The sequence below is a fragment of the Euprymna scolopes genome, chromosome 14 (genome assembly GCF_053919585.1).
Source record: "Euprymna scolopes isolate OS-2025 chromosome 14, ASM5391958v1, whole genome shotgun sequence".
Lineage (NCBI taxonomy): Eukaryota > Metazoa > Mollusca > Cephalopoda > Sepiida > Sepiolidae > Euprymna > Euprymna scolopes.
The window spans coordinates 24919780-24937933 of NC_136495.1; the positions used below are offsets into that span (position 1 = coordinate 24919780).

At 36.3% G+C, this 18154-nt stretch overlaps 1 protein-coding gene across 5 annotated transcripts in view; it reads right to left on the reverse strand.

Annotated features, from left to right (window-relative positions):
* Window positions 1–18154, reverse strand: part of LOC145292916 (uncharacterized) — a 122546-nt gene that overhangs the window by 70878 nt on the left and 33514 nt on the right. For all 5 annotated transcript variants that reach the window (XM_080139077.1, XM_080139074.1, XM_080139078.1 and 2 more), the window contains exons 2-4: window positions 9550–13470; window positions 7724–7887; window positions 281–424 (exon numbers count right to left, since the gene is read on the reverse strand). In XM_080139077.1, the coding sequence (XP_079995203.1) occupies window positions 281–424; window positions 7724–7887; window positions 9550–13470 (4229 nt within the window). The remainder of the gene's footprint in view (window positions 1–280; window positions 425–7723; window positions 7888–9549; window positions 13471–18154) is intronic.

Consider the following 18154-nt stretch of genomic DNA (forward strand, 5'->3'; position numbering starts at 1 on the left):
AACAACCAACCAACCAACAATTAAAAAAATAATATTGAATGGAGATTATCGCGAGGGATAAAAGAAAAAAAATCAAACAGGAAGTGGCGAAGGTTTAAATTCAAGCTAGTCAATCGAAAATTGGAGTGTAGCATTTGAGGATCAGATACTACACTTTGATTTTGGCCCGTGTAAGTAGTGTAATTTATTTGTAGACCAGCAAGTGGTTAGGGTTAGGGTGTGGTCGATTGTTGTTACGTTATTAAATGATTTATGGATTCTATAATAGTTGAATACTTACTGGATAATGGAGATTAACGCTGATCTCTGTGATTTGAAGTTGAGAGAAGACTTCGATGGCGGTGTCGGTGTCTATGACTAATTCATACTCCTGCATTTGGAAGTAGATTTCAACTAACTTTCCTCGCCGGGACACACGGAGAATCTACAAGAAAAGAAGGAAGCATACATTAAAAGTGATTTTTGGAACAATTGTTGATTAGAACTGCGTAGATTCTACAACTTTCTCTTTCGTTACGAAACATTAGTTGGATTTTATAAGTAAAACATAATATAATAATATACAGCTATTCAACGTAACTCAATCTGCTAAGATTAGAAACTTTTTTTTTTTTACATAGGCATCACCACATTATCAAGGCCAAGAGGCCACTCAAGGATAAGGGTTAAAGAGTGTACAGTAGAAATTGGACAATATAGTAATCATTAGTAATGAAAATTTGGTAAATTTGATAACTTATATGGAACGGCTCATCAAGAACTTATTTACGTTAGACTTGAACACAACCATATTGTAGTCAGCCGGAAAACAGGAAAACGGAAGACAATTCCACAGACGTGCAGTTCTAAGAAAGAAGCTTTGTTCATGGAATCTACGTTTAGGTTTAGGCACAGATAAAGAGTGGGGGGAATTATTGATAGTGTTTACAGCTAGACGAGTGTTTCTTGTGAAAGTTTGGCGAGGGAGGGAGACCATAGACTGAAGCTCAGTTGAACACTTTCCATGAAAATAACGATACATCAGAGACAAACTCACAACATCTCTTCTGTGAGATAGAGGTTGCAGTGAAGAGAAAAAGACATCTCCTACGAGGCTACGAAGTCTATTTTGAACTCTATCAAGGCAGGACAAATCCTTTCTAGCAGCTCCTGACCAGATGTAGCAACAGTATTCCATCCTTGGACGTACCTGGCTCTTATATAGATAGAGAATAGCATCAGCAGTGAGATATCTACTGGATCGATAGAAAGATCCCACCATTTTTCCAGCGGCCTTGGCAACAGATTTGATGTACGTGTTCCATTTAAGATCAGGAGTAATGGTCAAGCCAAGAAGCTTGTCAAAACTTGAGGCCTCCTGAAGACGAGAGCCATTCATTTCAATTGATGCCAGATGTGGATCAGAATGTTGATGATGTAAAGAGAGAAGCTTGGTTTTAGATGCATTAAAAGTAACCAGCCACTCCTTACCCCATTGTACTACGTGCTCAAGATCAGAGGAGAGAGAATCGGAGAGAGAATCGGAGAGAACTTGGTCGTTTACTGTCTTAGATGTGCTACCATAAATGGTAGTGTCGTCAGCATAAATGTCTACAAATGATGTAAGGATGTGATTTGGAAGATCATTAATGTAGATCAGGAAAAGAGTTGGGCCCAGGATGGACCCCTGAGGGACACCGGCATTAATACTGTGAGCTTCTGATTTTTGCCCCTCAACTACTACTCTTATGAAGCTATCAGAAAGAAATGATTTAATAATTGAGAAGACATTTCCAGCAATACCATAGCTAGAGATCTTATGAAGTAAACCTTTATGCCATACCCTATCAAAGGCCTTAGATATGTCAAGAGCAATTGCCCTAGAAAGGTTGCCTCCGTCGAGAGATTTGCTAATCCTATGAGATATAACTGTAAGCACATCTGCTGTAGATATAGCAGAACGGAAACCATATTGAGTGTCACTAAGAAGGGGTTTTTTGTTGAGATGGTTGATTACTTCTGTATTTAACACAGATTCCAGCAACTTACTCATGACGCACAGGAGACTTATTGGTCTGTACTGAGAGGGGGATAAGCGATCACCTGAATCCTTAAATACAGGGCATACTGATGAAATTTTCCAGGGAGATGGGAAACTATTCTCCTTAAGACAACGTTTAAACAGTTTTGTAAGTATGGGCGCTAGTTCAGGTTGAAGTTTTTTGAGTACTATAATTGGAATACCGTCAGGGCCAGTTGCTTTACTGGAATCAAGGTTTTTGATTAGCTTGGCAACATCACGTACAGATATACGTATATCACATAGCGGGTTTTCTGATGCAGGAGGAAATATTGGGGGTTGGCGGCCTTGATCGCAAAGGGTAGAATTAGCTGCAAAGTTCTTGACAAAGAGTTTGGCTTTGTCTGATGCTGACGAGATTACCTCAGGTCCATTGATAATAGTTGGGATGGAGCACACGCTTCTGTTCAGGATTCTGTTTGCTATTTGCCAAAACTGGTGGGAACCAAGCCACTGCTCAGCTACTTTGGACTTAACAGATTGAGCATACAACTCTCTTGCATTCTTTATTACTTTCTTACAATGGTTGCTGGCAGTCCTGAAAGCGGCTTTAGTTTCCATACATCTATTACGTTGGAAACAGTGGAAAAAGTGATTCCTGTGCGCAATGGCAGCAGCACATTCTGGAGAGAACCATGGCTGGCTGTTAGGTTTTTGCTGAAACTTTTTCGAGGGTATGAAACGGTTAATACCTACAATTAACCATTCCGTCAGGTCTAATACTATAGAGGACACATCCTTTTTAAACATGGAATGCAGAGGTAGATCAGATATAAATGTACGGAAACTATCCCAGTCAGCCTTAGTGTATCGATATACTGTACGATGGAGAGGTACGTCTGGGGACTTATTACATTTCATTTTTATCTTAATTGATACAACAGAGTGGTCGGAAGAGCCAAGAGGCGACAGAACAGAAACTGAACATAGTTCAGGGCAAGTTGTGAGAAAAAGGTCTAGTAGGCTCGCATACTGGCCGTCATTGTCGGGCACAACTGAGACCCCACCGTAAAATCTCGCTAATAGGAGAGGAGAGAAATATCACATACAGATATTTCCAGGGCAAATGCGTATATATATATATATATATATATATATATATATATATATATATATATATATATATATATATATATATATATGAATAAAAAAGAATACGAAAAGAGTATAAAAGCTTATAACTTTTCTTTATTCGTTTTCAATTGGTGACGTGCAGGAATACAAAATAATATTATGAAAAGAAATTAAAAAACTTTTTTTATAAGTACATAATTTTCGACCGATCTTTCAGTCTTCATCGGTGTAGTGAAAGTATGAGCATGCACGAGGAAAAGGGGAATGGAAAAGGAAGGAAGGTAGAGGAGGAGGAGGAGGAGGAGGAGAAGAAGGAGGAGAAGAAGGATGTATAGCCAAATGAGAAGGTGCCACGTCAGTCTTAAATATATGCACATATAAGTACGCACATACACACATGCACACAGTACATATACACATACAAACGAAAAATTAAAAATTAAACAGTAAATAAAAATAAGAAGCGCGTCTTTAACTGTCCAATCCTTTGAATTCTAACGATATTATTTATTCTAAGAGAGAATAAGAATTCAAAGGATATAAGACGTTATGAGGAGAAACGCTATGATGCTCATTTGTAATTTAACGGCTATTTCTTGTTCGAAAAAGAACGAAAACGTCGTTTCTAAATTCAACCGTTTTAAGACAAAAACGAAACGCTACTTTTTATTAATTTGTATATTAATATGTACATATACATACGTATACAAAAAATACTCACATGTGCAAATATATACATATATATATGCACATATGCATACATAAATGTATGCATATATACACATATACATATACTAACAGACATACATGTACATACATAAATGCTTGCGCATACATTTACACGTAGAGACAGCTGTACATATATACACAAGTTTACATAAGCGAATGTAGGGAGAGAGAGAGGAAAACGAGAAGAGAGTGACGGGAAAAGAAGTATAGGTGTGCGAGAAATACATACACACACACACACACACACACACATATATATATATATATATATATATATATATATATACACGGTAATATGAACAAAATTAACACTTAAAGAAAATGTGTGTTTGAAAACATACACACATATATGCGCACACATACACATATATCCACATACACATACATACACATATATATACATATACTGACGTGTATATAAACTTTCAGGTACGTATACACATACACTCGCACAAATACATACAAATATGCGTACATAATACGCACACACACACATGCCATGTGTATGAGAGGATAAAGAAAGAAAACATTAGGGAAAATGTAAAGGTTTCGGAAAGAGTTACCCCATCTCACCGTGCATTTTAGTCCTAAGGAAATGTTTATAGAATATCTTTGTAGTTATAAAAATTGTAGTCACTGAGTAGTCCTAGGTTTTTGTTAAGGCCTGTAGTGTGCGTGTTGAGTTTTAGAATTAATTTTTTTTCATATTTTCGTCTCTGGTGTTGTGTAATAAAATTGGATGCTATGAGGATATATCTGATGTTATCTATTGTGTGGTTAGGTAAATTATAGTGGATAGCTACTGGATGCTGTGTAGATTTGTATGTTTGTGGTTATTAAGACGTAGGCAGAACTCCAGGCCTGTTTCCCCCACGTAATTGCCTTTTGTGCATTTTGTGCAGTATAACAGATATATTACATTTGAGCTATTGCAATTTAGAGGGGGAAGTTTGAGATGGACGTTGGTGCCTGGAGGAGTGAATGTGCTGTTGGTGTTAATATGTGTACATATTAGACACCTGGGCCTATTGCAAGGTTTGTTTCCTTGAGATGTTTGGGTGCGGTTAATCCTAGTGGATGTGAGTAAGGAACGTAAGTTGGGGAGTTGTCGTTTGGCACAAATGGGTGGTTTATTGTATATTGTGGTGAGTGTGGGGTCCTGTTGTAATTGTTTGAAGATCTGTTTCATGGGGTTGTGTAAATGTTTGGTGTTATTATTGAAGTGAAATACCATAGGTATTCGTGTGGATGTTTTGTTGTTTTTGTATGTAAGTAGGTTGTGTCTGCTAATGTGTGATGCTCTGCTGATGGCTTCTTTTAATATTTTGAATGGGTAGTTTTTGCGAAGGAAGTGGTTGATTAAGATGCCTACCTGTGTGTCATAATCGGATGGGTCTGTGCATATCCTTTTAATGCGCAGGCATTGACTGTATACGATTGACTTTTTCGTTGCGATTGGGTGGCAACTTTCGAAATGTAGGTAATTTTGTCCATCGGTCGGTTTTGTGTGTAGAGATGTGGTGATATGATTATTTGAAATATTAATCAGAACGTCTAAAAATGTGGTTATATATATATATATATATATATATATATATATATATATATATATATATATATATATATATATATATATATATATATATATAATATAAAGCTGAACGTCTGTGTATGTGTCTGGTCACGAATAGGCTCCTATATGGTTGACTATTATAGAAAACTGATCACATATAATGATAGAAGATGTAAGGATTATTTACTGGAGACTTTTCGGTATAAAAAAAGCTCGACATGCAAGTGGAGCTTCCTACACACACTATTGCAGGGTTTCTCAAACTTCAGAAAAAAAAAGTTTTTTCACGGAGCACTAACAATATCATTTCTAAAATAAATATGAAAAAACATTAATTTCAAATTTTAACATACTTCTTTCATTAGTTGTTCCTGTTCGTGATTTTACTATATGTTCGTGTCTACAACCTTTTTTTTTGTTTTTGATTAATCAAAAACTATTGTATATTTTGTTAATTTATTTTCATTTACTTTTTATGAACCATCCTTAAACTTTTTCCACCCGTAGTTATGTATCATATCTTTCCAATAAAAAAGGTCAATAATTAAATGTCAGCAGTCATTTAATTTTTCCATATAACACATTTGGTCCTCTTTAAGAAAGGGCTTGCAGAGCTTCTCAACCTAACTTACAGAGCTCCAGGGTTCCGTGGAGCCCACTTTGGGAAACCCTGCTCTATGGTATTCCCTTGTTTCAAATTGATCAATATATATATATATATATATATATATATATATATATATATATATATATATATATATATATATATAGAGAGAGAGAGAGAGAGAGAGATATATATATATATATATATATACATATATATATATATATATATTTCGATTAGCAATATCTTTCCTTCTTGTATATATATATATATAGACCTTAATTTTTATGTATTTTCATTGGATATTTCTATTAAATATTTCACTTGATTATTTCATGTAAAATATTGTCAGATAGGAAGTGTAAGTTTGTCATATAATACCACTGCCGGAACAATGACAAGTAACCTAGAAGATTATTATTATCATTATTGTTGTTGACGTTTTGGAAAATGTTTTGTCAGCTAAAATATGTATCAGTAATGTTAACTTTGGGATTTTATGCTAAAACAGCAGTTAGGAATTAAGCTAACATAAACGGATTACGTAAGAAACATTAAGTAATAATTCTTTTAGTGTTGTATTATTGACGGGGGGGTACAAAGAAATAGTTTGATATATACACGTAGGCAGTTTAGATTAGGTTTGACAGTTGAGTTAAACAGACGAGAGAAGTCAACTGATTACCGGGGAGATGGCGGCCGGTCGTAATGGCTTTTGAACTCTGGGGAAGCTATCAGGGCAGAATTGCAGAACTATGAAAGCGTACAACTTCCAAGCCGGGAACAATCTGGAATAAAAGTTGCATGAAAATATACCGCGAGATCTAATGGTTATTCCTTGGGATGAATCTTCATTGCAGCTTTTAAGACTTAAAGATGGACGAAGGTATGTTTCCCTGTTTTACTAGATGTAAACCCAGAAAAAAATTATCTGTATCAATGTAATGAATTGTCTGTTTGTAAATTGTTATTGTTCGTATTTGTCATACACACTTAAAATACATGTGCACACGCACTAGATGGCCATAAAGACACTGTCATAGATATCTATATGTGTTAGAGAATCACAAACGCGTAAATATATATATATACTACATTATGTAGATAATCACGAACACTAGAGACGAAAACGTATCATCTAACTGATAATATTTTGAACCTTTATCCTTGAGTGGCTATTGGGTCTTGACAAGCGGTGACTTACGAGTAAAAGCATGATGTGTAAAATTGTTAATAAATCCCGAGGCACTCCTCTTTTAGTACTGCCTTGATTTGGACTCTGGTGGTCATCTTCTCTCCAAGTATATCCTGGGAATTGTTTTGATAGAGATTATCTTTGAGATAAGCCGCGAATAAATATCTGAAGGGATTAAAGTCCAGTGAGAGTGAAGTTAATTCGGGATAACACTGCATAATGGAATGATCACCTAAATGTCCCACAAACAAAACAAAGAGTGTTAAACATATATAAACGTAACTTGGTGGACAAGTAAGACATAGACTGGAGTTTATTTGTGCCAGTTAAGATTTTATTGAAAAAATTAGTATGGATTTCACTATAGAAATTCAATTGTATATATTTCTTTATTTTTCAAATTATCATATTAGTTTCAATTATAAAAAAAATGTTTCGAAAGCAGGTGATATATAGCTGTTTGAATTAGACATGAGTTTGATAACTAACCTTAGCTTCGATGCCTTCAGTATCGGCGAAATGAACAGCGTGTGCGTCGATGTTCTGTTCCAGCACGAAGCCGATCGTTTCCCGTTTTCGTCTTCTGTTATTCGTACTTCCAGCCTTCCGTAGATTTAATAAGTTGCGACCCTCCACATAGCTGTACACAAGACCTGGAAATTTGAAAAGAATTCCTTAATACAATGACTACAGAGATACTTAAAACTTACTCAAATCGATAAATATATCAATACTAGATTTAAAGTGGGAAAAGATTAAATCCCGTTGACTTAGTACTTAATGCTAAATTAATGGTTGAATATGGTTAAATTTGTGGTCATTTTTGCATTAAATACAAATCATTACTGTTCCTTAACTATGCATCGAACAAATACCATAATAATTAGTTCGCTGCACCTTATTATAACAAAGGTCCATACGAGGAGCGTGCAATAAGTAATGCCCCTGACCCACTTCCCATAGCAGTAGAGCAACGAAACTTGGCACAGTTATTAGTCTTTCTCTACATAGCAATCACCCAGAGTTATGCATTTCTCCCATCGTTTGATGCAGCTCTGGAGACCGTTTTTGAAGAACACCCCAGGTTGATCCTCCAACCACGACATGACTTCAGAAATCAAGGCTGCATCAGTGCATCATCTGGGAAACGCTTTCTTTTCAAAAACAACTTCATGGCTGGGAAGAGGTGAAAGTCAAGAGGGTGCAAGATCAGGAGAGTAGGGAGGATAGGGAAGGATTTCATAACCACACGCCCATGCTTCTGATCTGGTGACATGCGAGTTGTGAATCGGAGCGTTGTCCTGCAGGAGGAGGATACCTTTGCTGATCTTGCCCCGCCTCTTGATTTTGATAGCTTTCCTTAATTTCCTCAAAAGTGAAGCATAATAGGCTCCTGTAATTGTGGTACCCTTTGCCAGGAAATCTGTCATCACTATTCCATCCTGGTCCCAGAAGACTGTGAGCATGACCTTGCCAGTGGAGGGCTGCATCCTTGCCTTCTTGCAGTGGTGAGTCCAAGTGCTTCCATTGAATTCACTGGGCTTTGGTCTCTGGATCATAGTGATGGACCCAGGTTTCATCCTGTGTAATCAGTCTTTTGAAAAACTTGGACTCATCTTCTTGGTACATCTCCAAATTTATCCTCGAGCACTCGACGCGTTCTCGCTTCTGGAATAGTGTGAGCAACCTGGGAATCCATCTGGCAGACACCTTATGTATATGCAAATGATTATGAATGATAGTTTCCACAAATCCTGTACTAATCTTGACATCTTGGGCTATTTGGCGAATAATAATGCGCCGATCTTCCAAAATGGCAGCCTCAAATTGGCGGACAGATACCTTATCAATCGCAGAAGGGGGAGGGAGAATGTCTGGGAGCTGTTTCCACAGACTTCTGGCCATGTTTGAATTTACGATGCCAGCGTTTTACAAGGTCATATGATGGGACATTATCACCATAAGTTTCTTTCATTTCATCAAAAGTCTCCTGTGGTGTGCGTCCTTTCAAATACAAAAACCGGGTCACTGCTCGGCATTCAACAGGCTCTATTTCACACCTGACTCAGTTCAAACACCTGTAAAACAGAAACCACAATTAGTTCAGAGCTGTAATTTGCCACATAACCCGTAGAGATATAAATCATTGCACATGCAAAATTTCAGCTATATCAGCCAAATGTAAGTGGGTCAGGGGCATTACTTCACGCTCCTCGTACAAAATTTCAGCTAGGTAGTTCCCGAATAAAAATGACACGGACAGGCAGACAGACAGACAAACGAGAAATATAATATAGATTTTTTTTTGCACTTACCGTTCTTGATTTCTTTTATAAAATCGTTTCCTTTGATATTAATACTTTTTTTTACTTTGCATTTGACGATGAGTTCGTCGTGACCGGAGGAACCCGGGGGCAAATGTGATTTTGGTCGACTATTGTTTGATCTAGAAGAACCAGAATTAGTTGAACCTTGCGTCGGAAGATAATCATCTGTATTAGTGATGATGTTCTTTGATAACGTAGTCGAAGACATACGCATGCGCGTAGTCGCTTCAGTTCTTGGTGCATCTCTAGCATCTAGCGTAGTTACAGAATTTAAATTCAACTGTTTCCTTGTTGCATCATTGCCTCTTGAAGGTTTAGGTGTGGACGTAATGCGACCCGACGACGTGGTTTTTTTAATTGTTGAGGATGTATGGGTTCTTGTAATTGGGGGTTCAGTTTTAGTATTTTTAGGTCGTTTGCTAAATGGAATTTTTGTTGATGGTTTGTGGTCGCTTGAATCCTTGGAAACTGTAGACGATCTGGAAACGATTGTGGTAGGCGTCCTATGGACAAAAGAAGTGGTCATCATTTTGGTTTTGTCAGTCGAAAATGACGATTCATAAGCTGGTAATCGTGTAGTCGGTTCCATTTTCGCGGATGCGGTTGTCGATGTTAAAGAGGAAGTTAGAGATGATGATGATGATGATGATGATGATGATGATGATGATGATGATGATGATGATGATGATGATGATTGCCGTGAGTGATGTTGGACATTATGATGGATGGTCTGATTAGAAAATATTTTGTTGTCGGTATAACCCGGTTTCGTAGATGTGATGATAATTCTGGACGTTTCTAAATTAGAATATGTTGATGCCACAGTTTTTTTGGTGTCCGACTCGGTAGAAGCAATTCGCGTGTTTTTCTCTACGTACTTTTCTGGTTGTTCATAAGTTGATCCAGTAGTCGAAAGCTTCCAGATTGCAGGCAATATAGTCGATGTAGTTCTGGCACTAGCAATGCTAGACGGGCTAGATGTTTCTCCAAAAGTGACTTCGGACGCTTCTTGTGGATTTTTGGTTGTTGACTTTTTTGTAATGCCATCCATGTTTCCCATGATATTATTTGTGTGACTTCCATGTAACATAAGTGAATCTGGATTATCTTTCATTGGAGTTGATCCTGGAGACGATGACGAATGTTCCATCGGAACGACGTCCTTGAAAGTACTTCGATTGTATGAATTATTCTTTTGATGAATCGATGATTCGGTTACATACGGCGCCAATTTAGATGTTAAAATCGAACCCTGAGAAGTCTTGGGAAATATACTCGTTCTTTGGTTATATTTAACGGAAGTATTTTTAATAAATGGTGGAAATATGGAGCTTGGCGTCGTCTGCGTACGCGTCGTATTAATAAAGTCTACCGTTGATCGAAGTTGTATATTGAAATTCTTCGTGGTGACTGATGGGTCAGGTTTAGGTTTTGTATATAAGACAGGTTTATCAGTTACATCATCAACGCCATCTTTCAAAAACGGGGTCGATATAAAGGATTGAAATAGTTTTGATCCATCTGTACCTCGAATTATACGACTAGATAAACGGGTCGGCAGAGTTGTATCATTTGAAACAGAGTCCGTAGACTCTGTCGGTAACAACTCTATATTACTTTGGTTTAACCTTGATTTTTTATTGACAAATGAAAACACAGTAGACGTATTAGAATGGTAGATGGTGGTCGTGACTGGAAGGTCCTCTTTCCGTTCATGGTACTCGCCTGGAGTAATTTGGTGCATACCAGGAATAGTTTGTATGGAGGATGAACTGGTCAGGATTTTAGCTTCGTTCATATTTTCACTCGCAGGCTTCTCATCATGGTCAAACAGAGAATGACTTTTCGAATGAACTGATGCCGGCTTGACTGGATTCGAGTAAAATGAGAATCGTGATCTTCCTCTTATTTTTTTTTCATCCCTCGAATTATTTGAGTCGTTGTGTTTATTCTTCTGCTTTCTGAGTTGAAACTTTTGTCTTTTTGAATCAAAGTCATCTTTATTTTTGGTAGGAATTGGTGTGATTGTTCCCACGGGTGGCGCGCTTCGTTTAACAGTTGTCTTCAATCCAAACGCAATTTTCGCGAAGTGCCGACTTGAAAAGTCTTTTATTATCGGATCTCGTTTGGATGATTTCGAAGACTCGAAATCTGGAAGCTTTCTCTTTGGAAACACTTTTCTATAATTGTTCCGGTTTCGATTACGGTTCCCCTTTCTTTGTTTTGTCGAAAATCGAAATACGGCCGGCGATTGATTTGCCTTTGATGGTAAGTCTTGGTCAAGAGGCAAACCAGTCTTAAAGAGACTTCTCATGACGTCAGATGCATGTCTGTTACGATCAGATCCAGATATGCGAGTCTCAGAATTACGTTCTTTTAACCAAGTCTGTCTCTCTTCAGTAGACCCTTCTCTTACAACAGGATAATGTATTTCACCTGATCCGTCATATCCTACTTCGACTGATACAGGTATGTGATCAAGCCGTGGCTGATCATGGTGTCTCAATGAAGGTCTTAATCTTTTAGATCCCATCCTTATGGCATCGATATAGGTTGAGGGGTCAGCATCTGATTCATTAGACAAATCATAAGATGTGTTTAATAGACGAACACCTTGTTCCTCAACGAGATATGCGGCATCTTCAAGTTCCATTTCCGTCCTATTCATTTTCTCCGCCTTCTTATCCGCAGATGAGCGCTGCCGATTCTGCGACCGTTTATTGCCGGCTGGTCTATTGATGTTCTGTTTTTTCTTCTTGCGTTGCCCTTTCTTTTTTCTTCGTCTTATCTGTTTGGTTTCAGTTGTTGTCGAAATAGTCGTCGGCACAGAAGATGTTCCGAGAGTTGAGATGTCTTTCTCGCGGGGATACTCTTCGTCAAAATACGAAATAGCGTCATCCATTGTTGATGATCTGGTAGCCATGGACAATAAAATAGCCTTAGAAGATCTCTGGGTTGCTGTCGAAATGGTTGGCCTATCGACGTCACGCGAAACAGAAGACAAGCCAGGTTTTGTTGACAAGCTTAACAACGTTTGCTTTGGAGCATTCGTGTTACTATTACCCGGTAAGCTATATGTTGACATCAGACTCCAAGTTAATGGTGACTCGCTAATGGCGCCTGGAAATTTTTTCATAATTCGTCCGTTTTTTGTAAATATTTCTGGGGATATATTTTTTGCTTCTTGCGTATTTTCTGTTATGGTATTATATATCTTATCCCTTTTCTTTTGTTTCAGACTTGTTGCCTGATGTCGTAAAAGGGTAGATTTGGTTATATCGTTAATTATTTCTCCATTATCCTCAATCTGGTAGCCATTTCGGTTCCTTACCCGGGTCGAAATCCCTGCACGTTCAATCGATTTACGATTGGTCAAATCCAGGTCTTTGTTGGTTATTTTCTGGTGAAAAATGCGTCTTGCATCGGATGGTTCTTTGTGCTGGTTCCGAAAAAAGTCATGTGCTGCCGGTTTGGTACTGATGCTTGTTCCATGGTGTTTACCTTCCTGCTTATTCCTCTGGGCAGACAAATCTCCGAAACCAACGGAGTTTGTCCGCATCGAACTTGCAGTCTGGCGCAAGGTTAAAAGTAGAGGTAACACCGTTGCTGTGTTTTCGATTCGTACACCCGTGTTCACTTTTTGCCATTTTCTGTTTCGATGGTCACCTGCCCATGATCGAATTGAGTTAACGACTTTAGTCGCTTTGGAGTGGTTTTTTCCAATTGAACTATTTAAGCTTTTTCCATTGTTGTTACGTAACCAACTGACCGTTGCACTCGTCTTATCAGCAAGGCGCAATCGTGTAGATCCTCTAGTCGGAAAAATTCGCAGCGAAGATGGATGCAGGTCATTTGATGTTTGCTGTTCATCCGGTAAGGTCGTCGAAAATCTTTTCCGATATATTGTATCTGAAAATGATATGAAACATGGATTAATAATAATAATAATAATAATAATAATAATAATAATAATAATAATAGAGACGAAACAATAAACCACATAATAAGCGAATGCCCCAAAAGAATATAATAATAGACACGATGACGTGGGAGATACAGTACACTGGCAATTATACAGACAACTGAATTTTGAACACCCAGACAAATGGCACAAGCACAGACCGACAGCAGTACTGGAAAATGAAAGTCACAAAATCGTGTGGGACATACAAACTGATAAACCCATCCAGGCAAGAAGACCGGATGTCATAATAATTAAAGAAAATTCCTGCCAGATTGTAGATTTTACCGTTCCAGCACACTATAGAGTGAAGATCAAAGAGACTGGGAAGCGACCAAAGAACTCAAAGAAATATGGAAGATGAAAAATGTCAGGATAATACCACTTATATTAGGAGCGCTAGGAGCAATACCAAAAAACTTTGAAGAGAGAGTGAGATAGATTGGAATCAGAGAGATGGCTGATAACAGTAATGAAAACTGCAAAAATATTAAGAAAAACTTTGAATATGGAAAGTAACACCACACATGAACTTCACACAAACTTGACACAGAAACTGCCATATTAAGGAAACCCTTCAAACAATCTGGACATACAGAAACGGTTACAGATGAAAAACACAAAGGAACGTCACATGGAATCATGGAATCATGAAACGGTACAATTGGAAGGTGTAACAGCCATGCGATCCTGTGTTCCAGTCACCGTTTTTTGTGCGTATGTCACCATAAATTGGAACCACACCAAATAAATGAAGAGGGTCAAGAAGGATGGAAAAACCGAGGAGAGAAAGCACTAGCCAGACCTCCGCTGGATGTGTGCAAAGAGGACTGGGGCCTTGGAGAAGTTTATTGCCACCCAAATACCAGTGAATACCAATGGTCACTGCCAACGAGAAATTAATGGTTAGCGGCTGTTACGATAACGCAAATTCTTTTGTAAAGGTTATCGAAAGAGATGGAGAGTACTAGAAATCTTGGGAAACTTGTTGTCAGTCGGACTCCAGAGAACACTAAAAGTTGTTTTCAAAGAGCAAACTTTCATGATGGCTTGTGTGACTATTCCTAGTGAGTAAATAATAATAATAATAATAATAATAATAATAATAATAATAATTGTTGAAATATTTTCGATATTATAGGGGCTGTGACAACAGAAAGTTGGAAGGTTCTACTTATAGACACTGGCGATAGAAACTAACCAACCCAACGGAGCCACATTCTGCTAGCAACCACTCAGAAACCAGAATTGCTCCATAAGAATATTGAATCTTTCAGCATTCCCGCCCATGGTTTTTCGTGTTCAATACTAGAAGAAATTTGCCTTCGTCTGCAGACTTTTACAATCCGACACTTGTATAGATTAACAACCCAACGGAAAACCTATTCTTTGTCTTCGTCTGGGTTTTTACAATTCAAAGCTTCTTTGGTTGACGACTGCTACTTTGTTGGAACAAGATTTTTTTTTCTGAAACCAAAAATGGCTTTCAATTCGAAATTCAATAATAACAAGAAGAAGAAGGAGAAGAAGAGGAGGAGGAAGAAGAAAAAGAATTAGCATAACCAGAAGTTTAACTTTGAGACTGGGCTGGTTATTTCATTACAAACACACCATAAAAATAACTCACATTTCATCATTTTTCATAAAATATGTTACTAATTTTGACAATCATTTTTCATGATTAAACCAACATTATAGCCCCCCCCCTCTTACTAAAATAATAACTTTCATACATTGTCTGGGTTGTCTATTTCATTATGAACACACGAATCAAGAAAACGATAATGTCAAACTGCTTTGCATACAAACTGATAAAGTCCTTAAACATTCCAAACCTGACAATTTTTCTAAACAGAACTTTCTCAATCACTGCCCTTTTGATACCAGAGTGCAAAAGAAAAAAACATGAAAAAAATTAATAAATATCAAGATCTGAATTGGGAATTTGTTAGAATTTGGAAATGTAAAGACGTCAGGTTGATTTGTATTGGAAACATAACTAAAAGCCACCGTAAAGGGCTTAATCAGATTGACGAGACAATTTCTTTTCCAATTTTATAAAAAGGCTTGTCTGTTGGGAACGGCGCAAGTGTTAAATTACAGCTTGAATGTTTAAAGTCAAAGGAACCGACCTGATAATAAAGAAAAAAAATTCCAACTAAAACATCCAAAACTTGAAACTACTATGATGACGACGACGACGACGACGACGACGACGACGACGACGACGACGATGATGATGATGATGATGATGATTCGGAATCAAGGGTAGGACTAAGGAATTTCCATATAAAAAATGCAATAGCGTAAAATATTAAAACCAATGCATTTTTTTTATATTTTTATAAACAAGTCAGCCATTTTAATATTTTGCTAATTATTTGGGGGAAAAACTGAATTTGTTTGCCTTTCAAAAATTTACAGCAATTTGGAAACATTTAAACTGCTGAATAAAGCGTCATTTTTACGTGTTTTACAATTCTTAACAAATCATCCCGTATCAAAAGATTAAAAGTTTTACATTCAGTAATTTTCTAAATAGAGATTAAAACATTACCTTCAACATAAACATACTTTTATAACAGTTTGGTTCAATTAATAATTTAACAAACAACTAATAATGAAATAATTGAATTAAACTTCAAAATTATATTTAAATACCAAAAAATGATTTGACTTATTTGGACTACTGTTCTCATCTGGATTGTTATTGGCACAACGTTTCGGCCGATGGAATTTTCCACTTTCTTTAGTTGTATTTTATCAAACTCGATAATCTTTCGGTCGGACTCGAGAATCTGCACGGAACGAAACATTTTATTTAATCTACTAGTTACGACTATATACTGCTACTTATTTCTACATATCATAAACACACACAGACACAAACACACGCATATATATATGTGCGTGTGTGTGTGTGTGTGTATATATATAAAATTCACTTGTTAATGACACTCTTCTGTAGGTTCAATCCTCAGTAATGGCGATACCAAGAATGCAATTACGAATTACTTAATACTTCTACCTGGTCATGGATGACGAGACGAAAGCATACTACCTCCATGGATTAAATAAAGGGTTCCGTTAAAATTTTAATAATAATAATAATAATAATAATAATAATAATAATAATAATAATAATAATAATAATAATAGAGACGAAACAATAAACCACATAATAAGCGAATGCCCCAAAAGAATATAATAATAGACACGATGAAGTGAGAGATACAGTACACTGGCAATTATACAGACAACTGAATCTTGAACACCCAGACAAATGGCACAAGCACAGACCGACAGCAGTATGCAAATCAATTGAATTTTATGAGTTAAATTTCTTTCAATTTTTAAACTTTAAAAATCTATCAAAATTTTTTTGTTGGTTCAATTTTACGATATTTTCAGGGTCAATGTGAAATTTTATGCTCTTTCCAATAAACTGAATATAATATTTTAGACAAACGTTTTTTTTATTCACTCCCCCCCATTTTGAAATGTCTATTAAAATTTAAGTAATTAATTTACTCACCAAAGTTTTATATATCACAAATTGAAGATAAAAGATCAATAAATAAAATATTCTGATTTAAAACAAAAAAAGAAGTGTTATTTGGAAATTTTCCTGTAAAGTCCAAAGTGTAAAATCTTTTTTTTTTTAAACACATTGATTTTTTTTAAGTGAAAGCTCATGTTATACTTAGATTGTCAAGTAAATATTGGACGCTGACGACAATTTTTCTATTTCATTCAATGTTTTCTTTTTTTTTTAGATATTTAAAAAAATTCACTTGATAAAGAAGAAATAAAATATATTAATCAAAATCTCATGTATTCCATTAAGAGAAAAAAAAAACGGTAGAATGTTTTTTTTAACTACAAAAATTGATAAGTGAATGTGTTCATTTTTCACATACGGTGACCCAAAAATACTAATTCTGGTTTACAGCACGCAATAGAAAGAGACATTAATTGAATAGTATTTTTATAGGTAAGTGATTTTTTGGAATTTAGATATATTTTTTATAATCGAAGTAAGTAAAATTTCGTTGATTTTCTTTAAATCTTTTTTAAAGAAAACCGATTTTAAAAAAACAAATATTGCATAATTTGCTAGTAAAGCTGTTTTTTTTTAATTTGGTCTTTGCTCCTTTAAGTAAAAAAAAAATAGGGTTTGAATTACATTTTTCCAGTAGTTATAAGCTTCGAAAGATAGTAAGTTGAATTATTCAAGTTCTTATCACGTATTTTTAATGGCGACTTCTGACACTGCTACTGCATGCCTGTGGCACTCCATTCCGTTTCCCTGCTTTCCAGCTGACCACAATATGGTCGTCTGTAAGAGTAACGTAAACAAGTTCTTGATAAGCAATCCCCTTAAGTAATCCAAGTTACCAAATTTCCACTACTAACGATTTCTATATTGTTCTATTGTCTACCGTGCACTCTTACACTTTTATTCTCGAGTGGCCTCCGGGCCTTGATAAGTGGTGACTACTTTGTAAAAAAAAGTCCCAGATCGAGGTGATCAATCACATCTCTTTTCGGTTTAATCATCTAAGCGACAACATTTGTTTGCTAAGATTTTAATTTCTGTTACATATGACCGTCCTCCTTATCAAAAACAGA